Below are 11,322 nucleotides of genomic sequence, written 5' to 3'. Positions count from 1 at the left end.
GCTGTAATAGCAGGTTTGTGAGAAAAATTGCGTGAAATCTAACCTAACGTAAAATCCATGTCCAGATAGTACGGAACGGTTTGATTGGACATCTTCCAGGCCAGCCGGACACAATCGCTGATGTAGTGGATCAGTGGCAGACAGGTCTCCAGGCAGGGATATTCATGAAGCGTTGATAGTACCTATTTGCGGATCAAATGAAAATGGGAAAGATAGAGAGAGAGATAACAAAAAGATACCATGGATTACTGGCAGACGAAGAGCCCGGCTCGTATAACGCGTTCGTTTACCTGATTGGCAACCTGTCGTTCGACGTCGCCCATCGGGAACCGGTCCACGGTGTCTTTGAGGTTTTGCCGTACCGCCCGGTCCAGGGCAGCCGTCGCGTCATCGTTCGCATCCAACACGTGCAACGTTCGTCGAACCTCGAGTACCTTGCGTTCCTTCAGGCCATGGCAGGCGCGAAATGCTAGCTATTTATCGGCATCGGTGCGAATTACGTCGATCCGGTTGAATGAAAGGAAGAGAAAAAAAAACTATAATGTGCAAAGCTAAACGTTAATCTTTCTCATGGTACACACTATTATTGGAAAAAAAATTGAACACAGTTGTGAAGTTTTCCTTCAATCCGCATTTCTTCGTCAAAGTACAGTGGTGTCATTTTCTCTTTTCCTCAGTTTGATAGATCGCGCGATAACGACTTTGAAAGGGTAATGAGGGGCTAATCCAAAAGATTATCAGTGTTACATTGATTATACAGTTACCTTCTGGGAGGTGTGCAAATAGTTGTCAGTAACTGAGCACTTTTGTCGTTTGTTCAATCAATCAAACTGGTTGTTGAATGAAACTGGACTGCTCTCGAATGAGGTGAAAAGTTAAAAATACTTATAAAAATACATAATATGAATTTTTCACGTAGTCGATCTGACATATAGAAATATGATAATTATCTTATGCTAATGCGAAATGGTGTAATTTTTTTATGTTTTTCAAAGGACTACAAACGGTTAGTAGCGTGGCAATACAAAAAAAGTTTACAAATGTATTTAAAATTCAAAGAATGATAAATTACTTTTTCTTCTTTTTGGTTGACGTCACTCCACTTGAAATGATGCTGGTTGATGGCATATTCCAAGTTAATTTTCGTACCAAAGGGATTAACTTTTACTGGATTACCCGTGTGAGCCTTACTTTATCACCAAATCAAACCGATAAAGATTCGGATAATTCCAACACATTAGGGTTGAGTTTTTCGAAAAAAAGAAAGACATGGACGCTTTAATTATACAAGCCGTTTTATACTTCTTAGAGCATATTTAGCAACTTGAAGTTTCATATGAAATATCTATAAAAGAACTGAAACTGAAACAAATGTTTCCACAGCCAGTCATTTTAGTTTTATTTATTCGAACAGTTCTACTGTCAAATTTAGAACTACAATTCGTTGCCGCTCTAATTTTTCTATATTTGAAACACGAGTAAAACGATTTCGGGATTGCTATTTTTATTTGTTATATCAGGTGTACAACTTTGCTTCCGCCGTTTTTTTCCAAAATTAAAAGCTTTATTGCGAAAAAAAGCTTACAGATGCATTATTCAAAGTATTGTCCGTCGCTAGTGACAACTTTCTCACATCTTTCCGGAAATTTTCGGATCCCGGCTCGAAAAAAGGAGTCCTTTTTTGACGCTATCCATGAAGCAATCCATTTTTCACTCTTCGAAGGATTGAAAATGTTGATCTGCCAGGCCGTGTGCCATCGAACGGAATAGGTGGAAGTCAGAAGGGGCGACATCTGGGGAATACGGCGAGTGGGGCAAGACTTCCCATTTCAGCGTTTCCAGGTACTGTTTGTTTAGCGCGCGCTAAAAGAAAAGCGGTCACAATATCAAGAGCGACATGACAAAGTCATCCTCCAACACGACAATGCTCGGCCTCACGTCGCAAAAGTGGTCAAACAGTACCTGGAAACGCTGAAATGGGAAGTCTTGCCCCACTCGCCGTATTCCCCAGATGTCGCCCCTTCTGACTTCCACCTATTCCGTTCGATGGCACACGGCCTGACAGATCAACATTTTCAATCCTTCGAAGAGTGAAAAATGGATTGCTTCGTGGATAGCGTCAAAAAAGGACTCCTTTTTTACTAAGGCGCATCAGATGCGTTCGGTAGCGATCTCCTGTGATGGTTTCACCCGGTTTTAAGAGCTCGTAGTAAAACACACCGAGCTGATCCCACCAAATACAAATCATAATCTTGGCGCCGTGAATATTCGGTTTTGCCTTCGTCGATGTAGCCTGCCCGGGCTTTCGCCAAGTTTTTTTTGTGTTTAGGATTATCGTATCGAGCCTACTTTTCATCACCGGTTACGATTCGATGTAAAAACCCCTTACGATTTTTGCCTACTTACAAATAGACGGCGCTCGATGTCCCTCGGTTTCAACTCGTACGGCACCCAGTTTCCTTCTTTCTGAATCATGCCTAGGGCCGTGAGACGTTTTAAAATTGCTTGCTGACTCACTCCCAACGATTCGGCAAGCTTTTCTTGAGTTTGGCACGAATCTTCATCAAGCAATGCTTGTAGTTGTTCATATTTGAAGGTTTTTTCTCTTCCACCACCATGTTTGTCTTCGATCGAAATCATCATTTTAAAAAAAGGTTGAAACCACTCCCTACACGTTATTTTACTCAGAGCAGCATCACCGTTATTTTCTGAGAGCATTCGATGCGCTTCAGCTGCATTTTTTTCGAATTGTAACAGTAAAGTAAAACTTCCAGCATATGGCGAGAATTGAGCACATAAACAGACATTTTCGATCGTGAATAATACGAAAACAAGAACAACTAGGGCCCGAGGTAGACCGCCTGAGGTGCCGGTTCGGGATGTGTTGGCGAGTCGGGATAGTTCATATATGCTTCTCATATACCAGTACCTTAAACACATTGATATACAAGTGTAATGTGTTATTCCTCGCTCAGAAAATATAATCTCCACCTACAGGTTCGACACTAACATCCGCCCGATTCTCTCGATCCCCGTCCCTGTCCACCATCTTCATTGGAATTAACAAGATCTTTTTTTTTTGTCACTAACTTTTTCGTTCCCCTTTCCCTGTTTTTTCACCATCTCGATGGCAACTAATTAGATCTCTGTCGTTTTCAAACATTTTGTTCCCACACCCCTTTTTTACCCCGTTTCCCACAATATTTACTGGGGGTGTTTCCCGCGGACCCTCACGGACCGAAGAATGCGGCCAACATAGAAAATTACCATCGCCATCTGGAATCATCTCATCCTAAATTCAATTCACCGGCCACTACCGATCGCCAGATACTATATTACATAATGATACTACTCTAGTTTTAAGTTAGACGATAATTAAGATTAGTAAATACCCTTGGCATCTTAGAGCTTAAGCAGTGTGCCTTAATATTATATTATATTATTGAATAAAAAAAAAAAAAGAACAACTGTCACTGAAACGGCGATGACAATTCAGTAGGCACTGTACTCACTCACTTTAAAGGCATTATCATCTATGTATTTGGATCAGCCTCAACCGGTACAGCCACCTATCGGAAAACGGCGGAAGCAAAGTTGTACATCTGATAATTTCCGTGTTTAAATAATAAAACTCACATAAATTAATAATATAGAACTTTAACACTGCTGAACATGCCTTTTACTTTATACGTTTCTTGTAATTTATTGATGAATTTCTGAAAAGACCATAACATTGAGTAACAGTTCCTCTTTGTTTACTTTCTCTTTGATCAATTTCTATGTCGCTATGGTGTTTTTAAGTAACTCTTTTTACGAAATGATTACCAAAATTTTCGACATGGTGTCAGTACTAGGAAATCAATGTAATTCTTCATAGTCGCTTCAAAATTATCGGAAACAAACGGTCACTTTTTGAAATCGTCTTCCGCCATCTTTACCAGCATTCAGAATGAGCAGAAATTTTAGTGCTGGAAAAGTCCAAGGTATAATGGGGCTAGTATAATGTCGACAATCCAAAATTTATTATTTTTACGTTTCGTCTTTGACTCATCAGTGCAGAGCAGATCAAATTGAACTGCTTATTGCTAAACTCGGCAGTTCAATTTGAACCGCTAAGCAGACGTAAGGTTTCTGCTACCTACATAACACTTTTTGTTTTGCAACGAAGTTTTTTTTCGACAATTTCTGGCCGATGCAGGTTTGGTCATTTAGGGGTTAGCCAAATTTTATGCTAGGGCCTGCATCGGTCAGAAATTGTCGAAAACACGTTTTCGTTCGGCACGTCAGAAAAGACATTGCACTTCGTTGCAAAACAAAAAGTGTTCTGTAAGTAGCAGTTCAATTTGATCTGCTCTGTACTGATGAGTCAAAGACGAAACGTAAAAACAATAAAAACGGTATGGTGCCCTAGCACAAAATTTGGCTAACCCCTAACTAATCCAAAATTTGCCTTTTTGAGGATCTCCATACAGTCAAGGGAAAACAGTTATTGTTGAAGAAGGCAGTTTTCTTCGCTATCGACAGTTAATTCTTTGTGAGAAAAACATCATTTTATTCAGGGAATGAACTAAACGAGTTGATATTTTTTCAACTCCTCTCAACGACAACGTAGAAAACTGTAAATTGGTGAAATGTAGTGGAATGCGCATGTTGCGTTTTTGATCAATTATTAAAATACTAGACTGAATTTCGAAAAACCAAAAACACTTAAGCTTTTGCAATTTAATTTATCACAACTAAGCATTCTTAGAATTTTGAAATGTTGCTTTACCGAGCCGTAATTGGTTTTTGAAATGTATAAACGGTTACAATTCCGTAACACGAAGATACCTTTAGAACTGAAAAATAGTGTTTGAAGCAAAGTTTCACAAAGGCAACTCAAAATTATCATCTGAAAAGGCAACTCAAAATTATAAAATTCAACTTAAAAAAGATTCAAGTGAATTCAATAAACTTATTTCTATATTGCTTGTGCGATGCTGTTTTGTAGGGTGTTAGTGTGAGAAATTCACAGTGGGTTCGATGGCGTCATATCGTGAGCTAAAGTTACATATAAAAAATGACACGAATTTATCCATAAGGTTTTGTGTTATATTCACAACGAGTTGAATGCAATAAAATGGGTGAAATGGGAAATTGTTAATTTTCTAAGGTAACTGTTGTTCATAATGCTAATAATGTCGAACTCTGCAATTCATTAAAATTGCTTTGTTTTGTGAATAATAGATATTACTTCAGATTGCAGAAAAACTAGAAATTCAACCTAGACAGGCAAATGAAAGAAATGAATACAAACCAAACATTATCGTCAATTTAGAACATTAAAACATATCACATTCATATTATTTGATGCCAGAATCATAAATCCAAAATATATACGTTTATGGAAAATGCATTTATTTGGTCATTTTCGTTGTCTAGTGAATGTCCAGTAATTTCTTATTTCATTTTTTTTAATCGATAATGAAATTCGACGCTTTCTCATGCGGTAAATTACTATTTGGTACTGGTAAAGATACCGAAAATACCGAATTTTTATTTTCAATCGGTCTTTAGTAGGAGAATCTATGCTTGCTACTGAACTCATATTGTTAGCATGTTAGTTATGTTATGTTAGACAATTATAAATACTAATGCTTCATAGTTCTAGTGGAATAGTAATCAATAACAATAAAGATTGAATTAGGATATGTTCAAATTGTGAAATACTCACAAATCCATTACGAATCAATAAGAGTCTTTTTTATACAAACCAACAAACCTACCGCGCTCAATCACTGAAAATATTCCTGGCTTCTATGTATCGGTTAAGCGGTTAAAATTTTCCCGCATTTTTGGACTACATTTCACCTTAAGGATTGTGTGTTGGTCACTTTATTACGACTTGGTACGAGAACAAGTGCTTTTTTCCCAAAACAGAAACTGGGAATTGTATCTGAAGATTGAAGATACACAACGGTATAGATAACTTGGGTAAAAACTTAAGTGCTATGGGTGTTATTTTCTCAATTTAAAAAAAGTGTCCAGATTTTTTAAATTTTTGTAGTTTAAATGGTCCAATTGATTTCCTAGAAATTTTTTTTTAAATGCAATTTCTTAATATAAATGGTTGTAGATCAGTACAACAATTTTAAGAAAAAATACATTCACCCTTTTAAAACTTCGGAAATCCGCGTAAAAAAACGCAAAATCAAGAAACTTTTTTTATGCCATGTATCTCAAAAATACATGAAACGGTGTAATTTCAATTTTTTTTTGAAAATAATCGACTTTGGAACTGGGACCACGTAACTTTGAAAATTCACGAAAAAATAACAGTGCCAAAATAAACATGTTCCTTCGGAAAACCGCGTAAAATAACTGCAAAATCAAAGAATTTTTTTTGACGCAATATGTCTCAAAAATACATGAAACATGTAGATCTGGTGTAATCTAGAACACATCTTTATTTTTTATATAGGGGTGCAATTTAGAAATTCAAGGGTAAATACAAGTATAAATGTGGTCAGCTTTTGAACACTCACAGCTAAGTTAGTTTAGTTTCAATCAGAAATATTAATTAATCAATTGATTGGAAATAGTTCTACGTATTGATTTGAATGTTCATTGCCATGTATTTTTATTAATCTATCATTGAATTGATGATTAATAGCTAACAGTGTCCTATTTTGTCGGCTATAAAAACCTCCGGTATACCGGATTTCCCTGTCATAGACGACGGTTTTGAAGGAGTAAGCGATATAGCAAAAGGAAAGCATCGCTCTGATTGGTCAATCGATGCAAAAGCGAAGCTGTTGGTAGTACGCGAATCTATAAATATAAGCTAAATTATAGCTAACGTTTCAGTCCTACGCGTAGCATGCCAGAGGTAGGTTGTTGCTAGACAGCAAGACAGAGAGTGCTATAAAAGATTCCAAAACGTGATGTCAAATCAAATCCCAATTACGAATAGAATAATTTCTGACGGATGAAGGTAGCAATACAAAATTTCTATGCAAGTAGTTTTTACCCTTTAATTTACTACGCGGTTCATTTTCGAGAGCTAACTTACCACAATAATCGAGAAAAGGATTTTCGCTTTCAGTTGATGTGCGTGTTTCAGTTGTATCAAACTGTTTAGGGAATCCAGAGTTTCGATGCGGTGTTTGCTGTACATAACACTGTACTGACGCACAAGTTCCGGGCTGGGTCAGACAAATCGCAAAAGCAAAGTTAACGAAAGAAAAAAATAGAACAAACCAAATTGTCATTGAATATTGGATGAAGGGTTTTCATGCATTATAATAGCTTCACAAAACAAAAAACAAGTTAGTTTATCGGCAGATTATAGCTATAGCTAGACTATTTTAAATACTTAGTTTCATCGTTATCGGAGTCCGAATGGTAACCATCGCTTCCGCTGCTACATTCGTTGCTGGTCGGACTACTGGGAGTAGATATAGGCCCCATCAATCCCAAAACGGCTTCACAGCCTCGGGAATAGTTCATCAACAGGCCAGCTGCAGGTCTGTGCAGTATCGGGTGACAACGAAACCGAATGAGTGTCATTTAATAGGAAAATAAAAAATATTTTGAAAGCCGGCAATGAAATAATATTCATCGTTTTTTACTCCGAAACCCTAAATTACCTTTCCTCCGTATTTGCTGAGGTATCGATTCGCCTGATCTGTCCCACACAGAACAGAACCTCCTTGTCGTTCTGAACACGCTGGGAAAGGTTTTCCACCAACTGAGCTAGCTGTTTCAGGGCTGGCTTATCCAGCATGGTGAGAAGCGTTTTGTTGTCAATTAACCGCTGCTGGATGTCGCCATGACAGATGGCGAGCAAACGCTGATGCGATGATTGAGCCGGATCTTGATTCACGGTTACGGGACTGAGTTCTTCCAGCTTGTGGATTGCCGTTTTGTAGGTCTCTATGTGTCGCTGGAGTTCGTTCTTCAGGGCTATATGGAGTGAGATTAACGAGCCGGTATAGTCGGCCGTTAGTCCATGAACGCCCAGACCTTCGATGGCTTGATCCAGTTGCTTTCGGCGGGCTATCAGGGCTTCCCGGAGTGACGGCTGCCAAGTTCCGATAGCTTGAGCTAATTTTGTACATCGCTGTCGGAGGCCGGTTTCGTGTGGGTTGCTAAATAATTTGACGAGGTGCCACATAATCGCTTCGCTCGGGACATCAGGTTTCGGGTTGGGTATCACCGTGTTCAGTCTGTCAGTGTTGGAAAAAGAAAAAAAAAACAAAACAAAACATGAGCCACAAATTCGTAGGGAACAGAAGCGTGAAAATAACGATTGAACCAATTTGGTGCGGCTTGTTCATCATTCGTTTCGTTGGAATTCCGCTCTTAACTACATGATGGAAGGTGATTTCGAGCGAATAATTGATACGAGGTGAAAATTGATTGTTTCTTACTGACCTAGTGCGGTTATGAAACAAAGCTATTTGGACTGCATCCACGAAGTATTTTTTACCATTACATTTTATGGAAGTGTTTCATCAACCTCACAGTCTTCTGCAGAGGCAATAAAATAAAATGCATCGATTGGTTGTTTGGAATTATTTGATCACATTCGATACTTCTAGAGATCGGACATGAAATGGAAAACACTCATTGACTCAATGAGCATCAAATGTTCTAAGCGTAGAAAAACATTACTTGTCTAGTACAAAAATTTGAACAATCAAAAGATTCCAAATCTAGATTCGAACATACGGTAACTGGTTGTAAGAGATTCACCCTGTGCATTAACATAACTTACACAGAACAGTGAATATTTTTCTGTTCTATGGGAACAAAATGTATACACTAAGGTCTCTTTTTACACGGTTTTTTTTTCGCACGGTTTTTTTATACACGGCTTTTTTTACACGGATTCCGGAATTAACACGGTTTTTATTTACACGGTTTCCGCAATTAACACGGTTTCTGATGAGAGTTTGAAAAGAACTGTCATTTGTTTTTTTGAGAAAAATTTTAAAAAAGGGAACAGGTTGTCTGTAAGAAAACGATTATGAGAGTTTAAAATTTGAAAGTTAACTAAAATCATTCATACAACAATTAACGGGAGTATTGACTGTCGTTCCATAAAATGATTAATCAGTTTTCAGATCTTGAACCCCTGTCGTAAACGTCTCTTCCGTTCAGTAGTGGTGTGTGATGTCAGCATCGTCATTGATATCATCGAGAATTTCGGAGCATTGAGGAACTAGTCAAATTTACTTCAACTCTCCATCATATCGAGCAGTACAGTATTTCATACCCATTTGAATGATATAGCTCTAGTAGTATTATGATTTACGCTGATGAAATAAGTTGCTTCAGCATGACACACATTTTCGACTCAAATACTGTGTACTGTTTTTTACCCTCAAATCTACTGTATTTTAATTTGTACTGTATTTTTACACTGAAATGTACTGTATTTTTCACATTAAAATTCAATATAGAATTTTAAATCTTCAACGCATCGAATTTCTATCTGTGGCAGTACAAGAACAGTAACAACACGTAGCGAATGTGAATAAGAACACAACAACAACACACACAAATTTTTTCATTGCTAATTCTTGTTCAGAGCGCGTCACAACAATTAAGCGAAACTTTGATGATTTAAGAAAAGAAAAATGTCTCAACCAAAAAGAAAATATTCTCTAAATCAAAATCATTATCAAAAACATCCGCTTCTCAAAAAATGTTATTATCACTTTCGAACATTTTTCAGGTTTTGACGAATTTTAAAATGCCTTAAAAATTAATTAAAAAATAATTGAGTTTATGAACTTGCTTTGAACGATTTGTTTAGTCTTGTTAAGACGTAGAGCCGTATTGAGTAAGTTTGACATGGTATGCGAATACCGCAGCTACCGCAGAGACGGTACTCGAACCCGAAAATAGTTCCTATCCTTCTAAATCGTTTTGCCAATTAAGCTTTCCTGCATGTGAAACATACAAAAAACGGACTCATTGAGGGCTGAAACACCTTGCGGAGGGATTGTTATTGAAAAATGATTACAAATGAACGCTGTAGGGCCCGAGCACAGCTGAACATGCTCGGTTCTTATGTTCAGTTAGGTTGTTTGTATGTGTGTCTCACATGCAGGATAGTTTAATAGGCAAAACGATTTACTCGTATTTGGCTTGCTACGGGTTCGAGTCCCATCTCCGAGATGGCTTTTTTGGGGTTTTCATTACATAGTTGTATTCGCATGTTATTTTTTCTATCTGTTTTCCTCGTAAGATGCTGATCAAATTTATTTGCTTTTGTTTTTTATTCACTATTTTTAGAAAAAAGCGTACTGTAAAATGTACTGCATTTTCAAAGTCGATGTACTGTATTTCCTTGATTTTTACGCCAAATGTACTGTTTTTCGTAAAAAAATTATACGAGCGTTACACATAGTAATACCTTTTCTAATTTGATTTATATTCATCTCTATGAATTCTTCCCCTTTAATTATGTCTCTACGTGCATAGATCTTCATCCAATACCCATGTCTTCCCACTCAGTTTAGTTGAAAATGACTGTTATGATTGTTAGTGTTTACTACACATCGCACCTTCGGAATTGAAAAGAACTGATTCTCAAGCTTGATTTATAGTGAAAGTGTTTATTGGTGGTATTACTAGCTCTTCTTTTGTCGTAACGTTATAATTTGAAAATAATCTCGTTTTTTTTGAAAACCTAATGCATTATACAGAAGGCTTGAGCCATTTAGATTAATTTGCTTGTCGTACAACGCGTTTTCTAAGTGTTCTAATTTTAATTTATCATCAAATGTGTTTTATCAAGTATGACTGGACCCTTCTCGTAACCTCTGGCTGGTTTTTAGATTTCCGTTTTTATTGTGAAACATCAGTTACATTTTTACTGTTATGAGCACCTTGTATAAATTTGAGAGTTAAAAAATAAGCTTTTTTCCCCCTTCCAATTATCAAAAGTTACATTTTATCCAAAACAAAACAAACAAATAATCAAATCCGCAATTAACACGGTTTTCTTTTACACGGATTTTTTTAACACGGTACGTAAACCCCGTGTAAAAAGAGACCTTAGTGTACTTTATATCGCTCCGATCCAGATATCGTTAGTGACGTATGCCATTCGACTTAACTCGACGAAATCAGCAAATGTTTAAGTGTGTGTAAGTTTCAAAAATTTTTTTCTCTGGTAAATTTTCTAGGAGATTACAGAGTCAATTTAAAACAAATTTATGTCGTTTTTCATTGAAAAACACTGGTGGCGTGGATTGCTCTGATTTTGCACTTTCGAGCAGAAATGCAATATTTTGACGGTGTTTCATTGCCATTTCTGCTCGAAAGTGC

At 37.1% G+C, this 11,322-nt stretch overlaps 1 protein-coding gene across 1 annotated transcript in view; it reads right to left on the bottom strand.

Annotated features, from left to right (window-relative positions):
• The window catches only part of LOC131440193 (uncharacterized), a 64,850-nt gene that overhangs the window by 340 nt on the left and 53,188 nt on the right, over positions 1-11,322 (bottom strand). Inside the window, exons 3-7 of the mRNA XM_058611255.1 lie at positions 7,629-8,207; positions 7,355-7,507; positions 7,052-7,184; positions 291-473; positions 44-182 (exon numbers count right to left, since the gene is read on the bottom strand). Coding sequence (XP_058467238.1) covers positions 44-182; positions 291-473; positions 7,052-7,184; positions 7,355-7,507; positions 7,629-8,207 — 1,187 coding nt within the window. The remainder of the gene's footprint in view (positions 1-43; positions 183-290; positions 474-7,051; positions 7,185-7,354; positions 7,508-7,628; positions 8,208-11,322) is intronic.

This window comes from Malaya genurostris, chromosome 1, assembly GCF_030247185.1.
Source record: "Malaya genurostris strain Urasoe2022 chromosome 1, Malgen_1.1, whole genome shotgun sequence".
NCBI classification, from domain to species: Eukaryota; Metazoa; Arthropoda; class Insecta; order Diptera; family Culicidae; genus Malaya; species Malaya genurostris.
This window is presented reverse-complemented; position numbering and strand designations above follow the sequence as displayed.